The sequence below is a fragment of the Xiphophorus maculatus genome, chromosome 21 (assembly GCF_002775205.1).
Source record: "Xiphophorus maculatus strain JP 163 A chromosome 21, X_maculatus-5.0-male, whole genome shotgun sequence".
NCBI classification, from domain to species: Eukaryota; Metazoa; Chordata; class Actinopteri; order Cyprinodontiformes; family Poeciliidae; genus Xiphophorus; species Xiphophorus maculatus.
The window spans coordinates 8,479,339-8,496,029 of NC_036463.1; the positions used below are offsets into that span (position 1 = coordinate 8,479,339).

Sequence of the window (16,691 nt, forward strand, 5' to 3'; positions counted from 1 at the left end):
GTAGAGGATCCGGCGTCGACACAAGAGGAGACGCTGGTCATTTCAGCTGAGCGGGGAGTGAGAAAGAGAAGGATAGGACGGAGAGATGGACTCGGTCCAAAAAGGAATGGATGTCTTCCCGGGCCATGCTGCATCGGGGGGCAGAGAGATTTATGATAAACGCACACAATCTTAATTTGTGCTCAACCCGATAATGCATCTCAAGGCCAGAACAGTTCTGCTCAGTGTTTCTTAACTGGATGTTTCTTTAATTATATGTCAGAGGCCGTAAAACTCGGAGCGGAAATTTCCCCACAAAGCACCGTTTTATGTCTCGGTCATTACTGTAAATTACAAGTAACAAGAAAAACTGGACGGCTAATGGACGGAAAATGCAAAAAGAAAAGCGGATTTATTCATATCCATATTCACTCTCTCCACCCTGTTGGTACACAGGTCATCAGTAGGACACAAGCCTTCATGTGCTGATCAGGCGAAAAAAACTGTTCACCTAAGCGGGTACATGGGGGAACGGAAACAAACCTGTACAAATAACAAATACATGACTCATACAAGAGCGGTTTAAAACATATACATATTAACAAAGCCGCAATCATATAATGCTTTCCTCTAATTTATCCCAGCAAGTCTAGTCTTCTCGAGATTTCAGACACTGTGTGGAGAATGGTTTTTAGACATAAAACTTAACACAAGTTACAGTGCCTTGCAAACGTTTTCATAGCCCTTAATCTTTTCCATATTTTACCAAGTTACAACCATAAACTTGTATGTCATTCATTGGGTTTTCTGTGACAGAGTAGCACATGCATGAATTTGTTTTCAACTCTTTTCATCCCCGTACCCTTTAATAAAGCCCAGCGAAATCCTCCAAATGCCTCGGAGGTTTGTTGGATGACAGGGATAAAAGAGCCTCATAAAGACTAATTGATTAATAGAAAAAGGATGAAGCTAGAGAATGAAAGGCCACAAAAAATCTGAGTAGTAGTAATGGAGCACTGGTAACTCTGGGGGAGCTGCAGAGATATAATAGAGCAACTATTAGGTATATCGTCTGTACACTGAGCCTTTATGGAAGAAAAAAAAAGCCACAAGAAGTCCCGTTTGCATTTTCCCAAAGGCCTTTAAGGGCTTGTGGGAATGTAGGGCATGTAGGCAAACAGGTGAAAGAAGTTGCTCAAATCAGATGAGCCGCACACCGAACCTTTACAGAAAAATTAACTACGCATCATCCTGAACACTATCTCCCCACAGCAAAACATGATGGGAGCAGCATTATGCTATGAGCTGTTTTACTAGACAGGAGAGCTGATCAAAGTTTATGCAATGATTAATTGGGCTAGAAGTCCTGGAGGAAAAACAGAAGATGAAAGAAGACTCGGGTAATCTACCAGCAGAACAAAAACCTTATTGTAGTCAGAGATCCAGCAGAAAGCCAGAACAAATCATATTCCTGGTTTAGAGTGGCCTAGTCAAAGTCCAGACCTAAGGATAATTGAGAATATGTGGAAAAACTGGAAAATTGATGTTCACAGACACTCAATATAACCAGATGGAACTTGAGCCGTTTTGTAAAAAAAAAAAAGAAAAAAAAAATCAAACAATTGGTTGACTGAACTAGAAGAACTGAATACAAATGCATTCATAATTTTCTTTTAGATCTAAAATCTTCTTACATTCTTATCCTTCCACTTAATTATTCCTTACTTAGTGATTGCATAAAATTCATAACAGTTCGTTTTAATAAAATGGAAAAAATTGTGGGGTATAAATACTATTGCAAGGCACAGTTACTTAGAAATGACAAAAACTGGAATTTCAGTGACCTCTACACGAAAACACTTTGTTAGCTCTAGGCAAAGACGGTCCCTCTCAGCAGCCTTTGGTGTACCACAAGCTGCCATATTGCCTTTTTAATACAACACTACTTTGTATTTGGTGGAAAAACAATAGTTCACGTCATTAAATGACACAGTGAGTTGCCGTTGCTCTTGTTTACCATCATCTGCATTTAAATGTCAGATGCAACACTGATCTTCTGTATGGTTCTCAAAAATTATTTAAAAATGTCCTAAAAACAAGGGTTTAAAAGAAAACATCCCACTAAGTCTCTCCCTTTTTTTTCTTTTACTTGGCACTCACACACGCTGACAGAAACACAATAATCAATCAGTGCATTTTTTTTGCCTTCTCTCTTCTATTTAGAGTCTTTTACTCTAAAGCCACCTCAGTCGCGTCGGGTCCGCCGGCACTGAAACGGACAAACGTTTTGTCCCGGCTCAGCTGAGCTCGAACCCGGCGCTCGACTCGATGGCATATAGCAGCTTGCTCCTCATCAGGTGTTGGTCGCAGAACTCTGGGAGCTTGAGCAGGTTCATGCAGGTGCTGGCTGTAGGCAGGCGCTCCAGGTCACTTCCACCGTTGTGAATGCAGAAGGCTGGATAAAGCTCCTGTAGGCAAAAAATAAAAAAAATCACTGATTACATATATCTGAGGGCAGCTGAAATATCTCTGGATGTTTCTAATCCGATTTTACAATAATAATAATGGTTTTTTTGAGTTGAATTTGCCTGCTTATCATAGCTGCATTTTGTTATAGTGTGTTCACTGATTTTTAAATTTTCATCTGGCTAGTCACCTGTCGGGGCTTATCTAGATGGAATTTTGCCAGTTCCACTCATCAGCCAGTTTCTTGGGGCTTCTAAGTAAAATGCAATTCTTGCCAACATCCTGAAGTTAGTGGGTAAACAGTCCACAACTAATAAAAACTATAAAGCCTATTTAGGTTTGATTAAATATTTATTGCACATGTTGTGATTTTGTATATCTTCCTAAACGTTTTTTCGATCCCAGTGACGTCTGGAGTTAATTAACTGAGCGAGGTGGATGAACGTCTTCAGAGCCAGACGGAGAATGAATCAACACGTGTCGGTAATGATCCCAATTTCCAAACCCATCCCGATTAAGCAATAAATGTCAAATTTCACAAGGGATTAAATGTGTAAAGAGCCAAACGAATAAAGCCAAAGTATAAATTTAGGAAATCAGCTTAGTGCTTTGAAAGATATTGAGGGGGGAGATGGGCTCAGAGGTTGACCCTTGGCTGAGACGCTAAAAGGATAGTCGTTTCATGTTGTCCATCTGGCATTTTTTTTTTTTAAATCAAACCTCGCAGCTGATGAGGCCACTTCATCTGTAAACTGTGACACTGACGGTTTCCATCACGTACAAACTACTCCGCCCTGATTCCATCACGATATTTAACGTTAGACTATATGTCCCACCGGCTATACTTACCCAATTAAATGGCCCTTCAGGGGCTTTGCTGTAATGACCCCATTTTTCTGACAATTACCGTATTAAACTATCATTGCCTATTGAAAAAGTATCATTACCACAACTATCATTTTGAGGAGAGAGAAAAAAAAAGACAGCTTCCATCATCTTTTTTAAATGGCTTCTCTTGACAGAGCTATTTCTCCTCTAATGAATCCTGGGCAGTTTTCACGACAGCTAATTAAGGCTTTGCTGGCTTGAGCTGAGGACTAGGTCAGGGGTCACCCCCCCACAAATTACCACCCTTTAAGTCTCAAGTGAGGCATCTGTGTGGGAGGGGTGGTGTATCTGAATGCTGGCCAAAGTCAAACTTAGTAAATGAGAAGGGAGGGGATCATTTAAAGCTTGAAGGATTTAAAGTTTAGTGTCGTCACTTCCAAGTTTAAAGTAAGACAAATATTTTCTTGACTAATGGCAGTGAGAACAAAACTTAATCACAGTCATATTTAATAAATTTAAAAAAGCATTTCAATGAGGCTAATTTGTCAGATTAGAAGTAGTTTTTAAAAATAAAATTAAAGCAGGTACTAAACATACTTTTTATAAAACCCATATTTCTGCCTTGAAAATGCTGTTTATTGGTCTAATATAGAACTGTAACTTTAAATAATGCGTTTTTATTAAATATGTACAGAAAATCACCATAATTTACAGAAATTAAGGCTTGAAAACAGTGTGCAATTAATCTGTGTTTCACTTAGTGAATTGAGTTACTGTAATAAATGAACTTTCAATGATATTCTAATTTATTAAATAGAAGTACATTATAGTGCTTTGCAGAAGTATTCACACCACTAAATTACATTTTTTAAGCTTTTTGACAAACACAAGCTATGTTTCCATCCAACTGTCATGTGAATTTTGAGCAAACCTTTAAAAATGTCACAAAAAAGAAAATGCAAATTAGGCATGTTTCCAACTACTGGTTGGGAACAAATTAACCAGCACAACTTCATTAGATGTTGACGTTACACATGGATGTAATAAACAAGATGCACAGGTTGCAAACTTGCACAGATCACACATATCAGAAAAATATACAGTTCTCCCCTGTGAGATGGAGTTTTGGACTTTAGAGTTTTAGAGTTTCATGTCTATGTTAAGACATAGACCCACCAGTGGATAGGAGTGTTTGCCACATCAGATCTTATTCTGCAAGTGTGTTTCCATCTCCCCTTTAGGAGATTGACTTGTTTTCGCAAAAGTCAAAAATCACCCCAAGAGAGCGTGAAAACGTTTTTTTGCTAAACTGACAAAGTTATTTCAAATTTAGCCATTTCCATCAACCCGTTCTAAAGTGTTACTTTAAAATGCACATAAAAACATTTTTTATAGAAAATAACATTTATAAAATTATGTATTACTTTCCTTCCTCGCAATTATGCAGTACTCTGTGTTGGTCTATCATATCCATTCCTAATTACACACATTAAAGGTGGCTGTAATGAAAGAAAAGTGAAAAAAATTCAAGATGTATGAATACTTATGCAAGGCACTATAGACTCGCAGCTCCTGGTGGGACAAAGTGTGGCATAAAAACTCTTTAATAGCCCTGACCAACACTTTCTAGCATTTCACTGTATCTTTCTAAGTGTCCCATAAATCAGGTCAATGAAAAACCTGAATGGCTTCCAATTAGGACATCGTTTTAGATATAATTTGCTGTAATGATTCAAGACTTTTAAAATGATATTCAGAAGGAGACAGACGTAGTTTCGAGGCAATTTATCTCTGCAGCTATTGCTGCTTTCTGCCACGTGACCCATTCGGAAAAAAGGTGAAGAGTTTAACCATCTACCAACTTCAGAATGACAGTATTTGTCCAGCCAAGGTCTCCAGACACACACAGAGCTGCAGACAGACTTCTTCCACAGAGGAAGGTCACGAACTATAACACAATAGCGAACGTGGTGATAAGAGTTCACCAAAGAGACCTTTTCTAAGCACAACTAATAGGAAAATTATCATTATTAGGGTTCTTATCAGTCTGGGTATTTTTATAAAGGCACATTAACTGAACTTCTGTCTGGTTTGGAAACCTGCTTCAAATAGGAGTAAACGTTGGGATGAAAACATACAGGAAGTAAAAGAGGACGTCTAAGTCTGGAAGATTGCTCACCTTAAAGCCTAGCAGCGGAGGTCTGGAGCAGCTGGTGACAAACTTTAACAGTTTGCGTTTTTCTTCATCTGTAAATCCTTCGACCACTTCCCAGAAGATCTGAATAACGGGGTGGTTAGCAGAGTATCCACCTAAAAGAGATTATTGAACAGAAACCATATTACTACCTCATGTTGTGCATGATCAAAGCCTAATTAAAGAAAATAAGTGAGCATAGATTCATGAAAACTATACAAATGCAACACATGAGATGTACATCAGCTTTGGGCCTTAAAGTCCATTAGGAGTCCAAAATCTAATTTTACAAAAATAAAGACATGTAAAGACAAAATTTATATTTTGAAAGATATCTGAGCATTAGCTAAGAGGTTACAATAGCATTGTGGAGCTTATTTTTGCAATTAGATAATTTTTTGTGCTCATTCCTTCAGTTTTACACTAATCTAATAATACTACAAAATAAAACAGAGGGGTTCAATTTAGACCTCTTTGTTAGCTCAGCTGCCAAAGAGATTTTAAATGTGTATTTTCATAAAAATAAATAAACATTTAAGCTTCAAACAAGGATTTAACAAAGCTTTAAAAATTAGCTAACAATTGAGCTCTTCCTATGTAATACCTATGAGATTGCTTACATAGTTCAACTTCCATCATTTTGGCAACATTTACCTACATTACTGCATTCTGCAAGTTTTCCTAACATTGTGCAGCGATAATAAGAACCTACCTGAATAGTTTGTGAAGTTTTTCAGATCATCGAGACAAATTGGAACATGAGCCCCAGATATCAGCACCTGTCAGGATGAGGCAAGAGACATGCTTTTTAGATGTATGCTACAAAAAAAAAAATCTAATCTTTGTTTGGTTCAGCAATTCAGCACCTGGATTTCCTGCTGATCAAACATACGCAGCCACTCAAGGTTGACCACATTGGCCAGACCCTGCCTGAAGGCCAGGCAGTGAGGCCTGATCTGTTTGTTGAGCCTATAGTCAGCCACTAAATGGATGTAAGCTATCCGGTTGGCTGTTGTCACCGGGATATCTTTTCCTCCTGGCTTCAGTTCCACCACCTGGAACAGACACAAACGAGGCATTTACGGAGCTGTAGTCATTACCGGGGTTTCTGCACATTTATGTTGAACTTCCAGGCATAGTTTTTCAGAGTTCTCAGTTCTTTTTAGCACATTTGTAAAGTAAAAATACAACAATTCTACAACAGATATTTCTACAGTGCTCAGAATGTAAATACTGAACCTGAAGAAAGGAAAATAAAAGGACAAAAAGAAAAAAGGAAACAGGAAAGGAAAAAGAAAAGAAAAAAGCTGACATAATGATGGATGGTAAACAAACTAACATCCAGAGTTGTAGATAAATCTCCATGAATTCAAACCTAGCACATCTGTTGTTGAGCTCGGGTTGAAAAATGCTTTAAAAGATATTTGTTCATCAAACCTACAAAAAGCACTAATAAGGACCCCCATCATGCATTCTCAACAAAAAACACTAAGCTTCAGTGCAGCAATGCTGAGAATACACTGGCATTTAATATAATGGGGTCCATCTAATCTGTTCATTCCCATAGTGCTGCAAACTCCACCTTTCAGGAATCCATTTTCTGCCTTTTCTCCCTCCCACCAGATTCTGATTATGTGCTAATGTAAAAGAATTACTGCTGTTATCTTGCTTGCTTTGGCTATCTCGCAAGGGCAAATGCAGGGCAGACTGCTCCTGGGTGTGCCTAATCTTCCACAAATTGTTTTCCTCTGTTGCGCTCTATTTGGTGACCAGAAAGGGCCACATTGTAACTCTGCTGTTTCAGGTGTTGTTTGAGAAGAGCTAATAAGACACGTTAAGGTCCAGAGCAAACAGGGGCTCCATGTAGAGATCAGGTCTGAGCACAGCTTTGGAGAGAGAAGGAGACATGCTTAAGAGCTGTTGGCTGCTTCTGTCATGCATGGTGTGAGATAATTTGTGGAGCAAAAGGCAGGCCGGAACGGTCAACAGAGCTGCTGCGTCCTCTGCACTGCAGCAGGGCCTGGAGCGACAGCAGTGACGTGCTTTATCTCTGTCAGGGCTGAGAAGTGGTGCATCAGGCGGGAAATGAATTATTAACGCCACAAAGAGAAACCAAACAGGAGAAAGAAACAGAGCTGAAAAATAAACACACAAGAGCCATTTGTCATATTCGGTCGGTCGAGTTACCTGAGCTTCTCCCAGGTCATTGTTGACCACAGTGAAGTTGAGGCCCAGCTCTTCCACATCGCCCTCGTAGCTCTTGAGGAACAGAAGGTTGCGATACATCTCAGGGTCTAAAGAGGCAAGGTGGTGGATGTCCACGTCTGCACTGGTTCCCAGAAGTTTGGACAGGAAGAAGCTGGCAAAGGGCAATTCTACCAGCATGTTCTCGTAGAGTGCCTGAGGAGAAACACCGACATTAGTAACGAGGCCCTCAAAGTTATTTTTTATTTTGTCATGTTAAATCCTCAAAATGTAATGTTTTTGAGTGAATGAGCCAACACAAAGCAGTGCAAGACTGTACATGTTTTTCACATTTCTTAAAATAATAGTCTGGAAAGTGTGGTGTGTAAATTAACTCAACATCTCTGAGTTCTGTAGAAACACTTTTATAGTGCAATTCTCCAAACTCTGATTACTTTTCACTTTTACTCCTAAAGGCAATTGGTTGCACCGGATTTCATTGCGGTGAATCAAAATAAACAGAATTGATAACAATCAATCATTTTTCTACTCCACAATAGTGCATTATTTTGAGTTGATCTTTTGCATAAAACACCCTGAAGTCTGAGGTTAAGTGACAGAACATAAAAATGCCTAAATGGTAGAAATATTTTTGCATCAGTTGTACTATACGGACAATGGTTTGCGTCAAGCACCGTCCCATAAGTAAATACTCAAACATGTAACTTCCTGTTGAACACAAAAGGTTTTCAGCAGTCAGGCTAAACTGATCACAGCGTTTGAGATCAAAACAGAGTCCAATCAATCTTGAACATGCATATTCGGCTTCTTCTTCCCTTGATTCAAACTTTATAAATGTCGATTCTCACCTTGACCCTAAACGCAATTAAGAAGTGCAACCGGGCAGGTGACTCATAAAACCCCTAAGCTAATGTACTGGAATAGTAGAAAACGAACCTATTGGAGACATTAAAATATACAGGTCCTTATAAATGATAGCGCTAAAAACCCTGACCGCATCAGCTAAATGGATTATAAATCTAGAGGATTTCCATAATGCATGCATCTTAAACACACACAAATGCATAAATCACAGCTATTTTCTAAACACAGGTTAACTGCGCAACTTCAAACATTGTCTATTTTTTATGCAAAATAATCCACTTAGTGTTACTCTCATGGCCGGCACTAATTTCAGACCATATGCGCTGCGTGGCCCCTTGAAACCTATCAATAACACTTGTGCCGGGAAAAGGCAGCAATAAGTATATGGAGAAAACTTGTAGCCTTATTTTTTCTATGCCACCAGCCTTATTTATGAGTGTTTATTGCCAGAAATTGTGCCAAAATGACTTGGGTTGGAAAGAATTAATTATTATGGCCCGGAGCCTTTTAATATAAGTGAGTGCAGTGGCAACGCAATTAAAGCAGATCGCGGCACCATCAGGTGGAATAAATGCCAGCGGCATTGCAGGTGCGTTCTGTTAGCTGCCAAATAAATTCCTTAATTTACAACATTATGAATCAATAAAATTATAATGCCTTTCACACTCATCTTTATCAATCAGAGCAGCAACGCTTTCACACGTCTGCAGAGAGGATGCCGAGCTCGGAGGATCAGAGCGATTACGAAGTGAGAAGAAGTGCTGCTGATGAGGGCGGAGGTTTGGCGGTAATGAGTTGGGGAGAATCTCTCACGGCTCGTACCAGTGGCATGTGAAAAAGAGAAAGCAGCGCTCTAATCTTTAGGCCAAATCCAGAAATGCAAAGCAACCCTCTGTGCATGTTTTCAATATGTGTAGCTTAAATCTTTCAGCTTGTCAACGGGGTGGACAAGTGAGGAAGAGGGATGATGGCCGGCCTCTATTCTGATGCTCAATCCCATTTCAGTGAGTACCCCCAGACAAGCCACTCCCGCCTGTAATACATCACCTCCACAACAATGGCACGCCTCGGACATTAATTAAGAATATTAATCTCCTGTGTCCTTTGAGCTGCAATGTGCACCACACGCGCTGCGGCAGCGGTGATGCAATTTCAATCCATATAAACTGCTCGCCTTTTATCCAGGCAATAACGGGCACTAAACAAATATCAATACGCCTCTCAAATGGCCACTCAAATGTCCATTTTTATGGAGAAAGAGGAACTTAAAGGTAGGGTTAATTGAAAGTCAAATTCAAATTAATTTCCCTCAGACTAATTGCCTCGACCATTAGCTACAGAGAGCACAGCGCGATAGATGCAGGAACTGTAGGAGCAGATTGATTGCTTCTCACTTGAACAGAACATAGAGAAGAAAAGGAAACAAGAGGAGGAGCAGGAGTTATGACGCTCCGGTAAGTGGACCACAACATCCGAGACTGTTTAAGAGAGAAGAGCCCTGGATGTTCCTGACTGTAAAACAGATCAAAATGCTATTACCACATGCTTTGAACGCTTATTTATGTCCTGTCTTTGTGAGGCTGTTGATTTAATGCTAGCCAAATGCAGTCACTACACAAACAAGAGGTAGGAATCATCCGCTAATGGAAGCCCTAATTGAGAGGCGACCGCTTGTCATGAGGTAATTCCTCTTGGTGTTGAGATGATAGCTCCCTCATGAGGAAGACATCTTGATAAACAATCGTCACCACTTGCATTAGAGATGATTTAAAAACATTAGGCTCTAATAAACAGCTGCATCAGAGGAGTAAAGGAGCAGGCAAACGTTGTCTTACAGCATAGTTAAATTCCAGCTGTTACCACTAACCCTAATTGTATTAAAAAATTTAAGAAATGTAAGCTTTTGGAACAAATAAGGTCTAGTTTTCTACAAAAATATTGTATGATCTTTACACTGTCACATCTAATGAAGAGATCCACTGATCATAATTTTGTCAAGTCTATCTGTACAGCACATTTCAGCTACCAGGGAATTCAAAAACGTTGTAAATATTTCTAAATCCATGTTAGAGCTCATAGGATAAAACAGAGCAACTTTGCTTTTTTTAGCCTTAGTATGATAAAGTCTTGCTCTCTTTTGCACGTTTTCCTTTTAAATAGTTTCTTACATCACTGTGCTTCTTCTAACTTAACTATACATTTTCCCACTTACACCAAAACAGCCAACTTTGATCCTTCTTTCCTCAGTAATAACATCCACACTGAAAAGTGTTGTAGTTAGCGTTTCCTGATAGTGGCCAACTGTATTCACTGGTCAGATTTTTGAGTTTCTATCCGACCACCTTTAATTTGACACACTCACCTTTCCGAGGATCCTGCCCAGGAAATAGTAGTGTCTTGTGAAGGAGTCGCCCACCAGCATCTCTGCAGCAGGATTCGGATACAACAAACCCTCGTTGGTGGTTTTGAAAAAGCCCTGGTTGGGATTGAAGCCCGATTTGAGAAGCTCGTTGAGGAACTCGCGAAAGATGCCACCTCCGTCAATGCCTGCCTCATCCAGACCATGAGCGTTGAGAAGGTGGACTCGAATCCTCTTCTTAAGGTCTGGTTCTGATTAAGCAACAAGTCAGTAGAATTCAAATAAAAGGAAATATTTACAAAAATATATTTTAACAACTAATTTATGACCAGCAGTCTTGAGTCTTTTAAAACATATTTTGTACTTCATTTATTCTTTCATATGTTTAAAAGCTATTTCTAGCAGGGTCATTAGCAATCTGGCTATTTACCTTTCTAGCTTATCGTGGTTATAGTTATTTTTCTTCTAAATAGAACTCAGGAACAGGAAAACGCAGCTGATTTTAAAGCAGCTGTTTGTGTAGTTGTAATGTATTAATTTAAATACCTTTTCAAAAGCACAGAATTTAAATTATTAAATGTTATTTTTTGTCATTTAAATTGTTTTTATTCCTCTTACAAACCTTAATACGTTTTAGTGCAATTTTAATGAAGAGACCCAAACACAACACGGAGCATAAACTGTGAGGTAAAAGAAAATTATACTTTGTTCACAAAATTTTCACCCAAGTAAAACCTCAAAACCTTTTGGATTATATGCAAAACAATGTGAGTGACCGCGCATCTCGTGATCTCCACATCAACCGGTAACTTTATCCTTTTGGTTGAAGGATAAAGTTTAAGACTTTTCCAAGGCACGGTGAATATTTTGAAAGCATCACAACAAAAGAAGAAAAGGCTTTTTCTTTAACAAACATTATTTACAAAACTTGCTCATCTTGACCTACAGAATATTCAGATCAATTCTATACGAGGTTGTCTTCCAGAATAATAAATGTAGAGTGATAAATCAAAGCAGTTTTAACTTATAGACACACAAATGATATAGATCATGTCTTCAACCCAGGTCGCCTACTACTCTTTTTAATCAGAGTGGCCCCATCATCCGAGTACCCTTTCAAACTCAAACACAAAAGAGGTGACTTAAAATAATTGATTCAGCTTTTATGTGATCCATTATAATAATCAGAATCACAATTATGCTTTACTGAAATTCAATATGCTGCCCGAGGATGGAGGTAACCTTCATCTTCTATGCAAACTCTAACCCTTGTCCTTATTATCGGGGTTTTATATAGTTTAACAAGAGTTTCAGTGGCAGCATGGGCATCTAGTAAACTATCTCAGTCTTATGGCGTTCGTCATCACAGTATAAATGAAAAAAAATTATGGACAGGTTACAGAATAGTTTTTCAGACGTGTGCATGGACTTTTTAAGTCCAACGCAACTTATAACACACACAATCATATGGCAGTGCTTTTACTGAAATGACAGCGACGCTCGTCTCACCATTTTCTGGGGAGAGTTTATCGTAGGCGTCTTCGTAGATGTAGTTGCGTCTGATGGTGACATTGATGCCGTCGGGGAAAGGCCCATCCCCCTGCACGTCACGTTTGTCCACAGAGATCAACCTCTGGAAGATCTGGAGGGAGGATGTACATCCAGCGATGGAGTTTGTAACAAGTACTTTCTCCTGAGATTAATGCAAGCTAAATACAGTTTTATCTATAATTATATATTGATAGGTGAAGAGGTTTATATTATCAACAATTTTTTTTCAACTGTAACCCATTTATACATCACACAATAATAGAAAAAAAGGATGCTTGAGAGGTTTATTTAACTTCACACCTAGATATTTAACTTTGACACAATATATAGCTAGTTGGCACCACAGCCAGTTTAAGAAATAACTACTAAAAATCACTACTTTGGAGTGATTTTAACACACTTCTACTTTAGTAACATAGCAGGGATGTTAGAATAAGCGCCTAAACATGGTATCAGTTTGGAGTGGAGAACCTATTCCAGGCTTTTTAAGACATTCCAGAAACCATTTAAAGAGGTAAATTCATAACACTGAAACCAAAAACAATAAATTTGAATGTTTGATTATGATTCAACTCTTAGGCTTTTGTTCTAGTTTCATGTAGCGGTGGGATACCTTGACTCGCTCCTCAAATGGAACAACAAAAGGCAACTCTGTGAGGATGGCCAGGTGTCTCTCTTCAGACACAGAGAGCTGCGGAGGCTCAAAACCAACTGCAGAAATAAACACATGTACATCTTGTTTATCAAGACTCCATGTAGAAAATATATTTTCAGTCTTTTTTTTAATAAATATGTCAAGACACATACAGGTAAACTTAAAAGTAATCATAACACATAAACCTTTAGGTCTAGAAAGTCAGTCAATAATCCAACTAAATTTCTTGTTTTATGTATTTTCTGTAACTGTGTGCATGAGCTAAATGAGGATTGCACTTTTCTGTCTTTTTGATTTTGTAAACCCATCTAAGTTAATGTTTTCTTAAATTCAAAGGAGGGGAAAAACCGCCCCAATTGCTAAACTGCTCTTTACCCTGGTCGTTCAAATGCAGCTCAATTATTCTGCCCAATTAGTCAACCTGATCTGCATTCTCCCATCAGGTTTCCATCTTTGAGGAGAAATATGGCCTCCGAGTGGTCAATACGTACCTCATTTATCAGCGCTGGGCCTGTCCATTTAAGGAAATGAGAAAAGGCCAGACAAACACATGCACCAGATGTGGCTGAGTTCATCAGGTACTTTCACGCTAATTGAATTTATCTCATACAGGCTTTGAGTGGCATTAGGGAGATCATACACACATTGTTATCAGCCTGTTTTCACACTATATGTCAGAGAAAAGCGCTGTAGTTAAAAGTGAGCCTAATGAGTCCTGTGTGCATCCGTGTTTTAACCTGAATGTGGCTAAATGAGAGGGCCAGCTTGATTTGTGTTGGCAAACAGATGCAGTGATTTTAGGAAGAAATCACTGATTGTGTGGGCAGGCGAGATGACCCTAACATCACATAATTATAAGCATGCTTAAATGAAATACTTCATGATTCTAATGAGTTTAAAAACGGTTGACAACGCAATTGTAATACATAAGCTTTGAGCAAGTAGGGACACAAAGTACAAACTCTACTTAGAAAGAACATCTACAGACAGTTTTTTTTGTGGAAAATAATCCATCTTGTACATTTATATCAAATTAAAAAGTTTGACTGTAGCCTATATTACCGTCAAGCGTAGACTGAAGAGGTCCAATGCGCCCCATCCTTCTTGTTCTCCACACGTGTCTTGCTGATGGGACATAAAGCTGAGTGACCTACACAGAAGTAAAGATGAAGATCACCTTGTCTTTAAGATGAAGAACCATAGTTGCTTTAAGGTATCAAAGTTTTTTCAACATTTTCAGTTTCAAAACGTCCCTAGAGTGAAAGTTTTGTTTCTTTTTTCTTTTATTTGAAGAAAAAAAAATTATTTTCTCAAAATTTGAGTGAAATTACAATAGACAGAACAGTGTGGTAAACTATTTATCCACATTCGGTTCAGTTTCTCTCAGGTAGACTGTGTGGACAACTCACCTATGACAGAAGATACTTGTAAAAGCACCCAAAGCATACTGCCAATTTTAACAAAATATATTTTTAGTTAACCTGCAAATTTTTAAATACACTCTATCCCTTTTTTATTTGTTAATCTAAAAGATATTTGAGACGGAAATCTGAGCTAAAGTTAAAGTGTTATGATGCAGGTGAAGCACCTTATCGGCCCGAATGTTGACCTCCTCAGACAGCCAGTGACCCACCGGACAGAAAGGTCGTCTGATGTCGCGAGCTTTCAGCATTTTCACCAAGTTAGTGATGACCTGTGTTGTATATCAAAAAAAAAAAAGAAGTCACATTAGCATCTTTCACTAAAACAAAAATATTCATAATAGTTGAAAACAAAGTGTCCAGTGAAGCCTTTTTTTTTAAATGTCTTTTGAACAGGATGAAGTGCTTCTTCTTAGAGGGGAAAAAAAGCAATTTGAGAATTCAGCCATTAGTGCACCATTTATGGGGAGTATAAAAGAAAAACGACCTGTGCCGTCCCTCAATGTCCAGCCTTGTTAATTACCAGCGAGGTCTGCTGACATCAGCCATCGGACAGAGAACGCCAAGGCTTTACAGCTCAATGTGCTTTGAGTACAAGAGTGGCCGTCTAACGGGACGTTAAAAAGAAGTTAGCTCGCTTTGATGTAATGTTGATGGTTGGTATCAGGAGTTTCTATAAATTATATTGCCACTTTAAAAAAAATCTGAAAAAGGTTTTTATACCGTTATATAACGGACACAAGCAAAGATCAAGTTCTTAGAGCTATAACAAAAAAAACAAGGCTTTCTCATTCAATTATAAAAGGACTCCTTGTTGCTATTGAGAAAAACACATTCAGACACATTTGAATAATGTCACGTGTGCCATTGATGCAATAACACTCAAAGCCAGTCCATTTCCATATAATACCCCAGCTGGATTAACTCAATCGAAACCCTCCTCTCTGAGATGTGTCATTTTCATAGACCGACAATCAATCCCGGCCAATCACCATGAGGCAACCAGAGTCCGCAATAATGGCGAGTGCAAAATGCTGTAAAAGGTGCGTGGAGATGGGCTCAGAGCAGACCCACCCCCTGACTCTGGGAATGAATAAGCATTCCTTAATTAGCCCATTGGGTTAAGTGCAAACCTTAATGGGTCTTTCCCAAACTCCTTCGTGACATCGCTCTCCAAACATGGCCAAGAAGAAAGTTCCATTAGCAATATTAATACAAGCTTAGTTGATCATTTTCATTCAATTAACTTCTTTCAATTAAATAGATAGCTCGACAATGGGGGTGATAAAAGATGGAGAGGGACGGCTGATGACACGAACCAAACATTAACGTGTTAGGGGTCAGCGGCGTTAAACCAACTGTAAATCCCACTGTTCAATTTGGAAAATGCATTTTCCCTGCTCCTCACTTCTTTAATGGGTCGTTTTAGCTGACAAGAGGCCTTTGAACTGATCTTTTATGAAAACTCCCTCGACGTGCTTTTGGAGTATTTGCCACCTCCTTCTAAATGCTTGTGTTCACTTCTAACAGCCCAGAACAAAAGTGACCTAAGAGCCGTTTCCTTGAATAAACAAAAGAAAGAGAAATGACAGAAGGCCTTGAATGAGAGGATTGAAGTCGATCCTGTTTTCAGCCTCATTTCCCCACAGTAAACAACCAGTGCTCGTTGTCTTTGCCCACTCAGGCATATTTTGCCAACTTCCACTAACAGATAATCATTACAGCATTGATGCACATAGAAACTATACAGCAATTTAATGACAACAACACACAGATTATGCAACACACTGTGGAAATAGTGTGTTTAATTTACTAGCAGGATAATACACATTTTATTTCATCTGAATTGTAGCCATGGCCTTTGGAAACTTTTATTCGCCTTAAAACTTAAGGGAAACAACAAAAATATTCAATTTTATTTTTCATTTTGAATCTCTGTGTGTTGTTCAGGAATAACCCACAAACCAGGAAGGCTGTATTTTGTCATTAACTGGAAACTGATGGAACATCTCTGATGCTTTTCACAATAGAACAAATTTTATATTCACCATGGGTTGACAGGCTGATGACCAAAAGTCTGAACTATTTTGCTCGATGGAATTATTCTGTGGAAAAACCAAATCTGGTCAGGCGATCTGGTCAGACGATGACCTAAATATTCTATCCGTA

General features: G+C 38.7%; 1 protein-coding gene across 1 annotated transcript in view; it reads right to left on the reverse strand.

The window, feature by feature from the left end:
• Positions 1 to 372: 372 nt before the first annotated feature.
• ube3c (ubiquitin protein ligase E3C) overlaps positions 373 to 16,691 on the reverse strand; it is a 28,013-nt gene continuing 11,694 nt past the window's right edge. Inside the window, exons 15-24 of the mRNA XM_023326352.1 lie at positions 14,690 to 14,794; positions 14,164 to 14,251; positions 13,060 to 13,157; positions 12,405 to 12,537; positions 10,899 to 11,146; positions 7,655 to 7,867; positions 6,334 to 6,522; positions 6,180 to 6,246; positions 5,453 to 5,583; positions 373 to 2,447 (exon numbers count right to left, since the gene is read on the reverse strand). Coding sequence (XP_023182120.1) covers positions 2,277 to 2,447; positions 5,453 to 5,583; positions 6,180 to 6,246; positions 6,334 to 6,522; positions 7,655 to 7,867; positions 10,899 to 11,146; positions 12,405 to 12,537; positions 13,060 to 13,157; positions 14,164 to 14,251; positions 14,690 to 14,794 — 1,443 coding nt within the window. The 3' untranslated portion in view covers positions 373 to 2,276. The remainder of the gene's footprint in view (positions 2,448 to 5,452; positions 5,584 to 6,179; positions 6,247 to 6,333; positions 6,523 to 7,654; positions 7,868 to 10,898; positions 11,147 to 12,404; positions 12,538 to 13,059; positions 13,158 to 14,163; positions 14,252 to 14,689; positions 14,795 to 16,691) is intronic.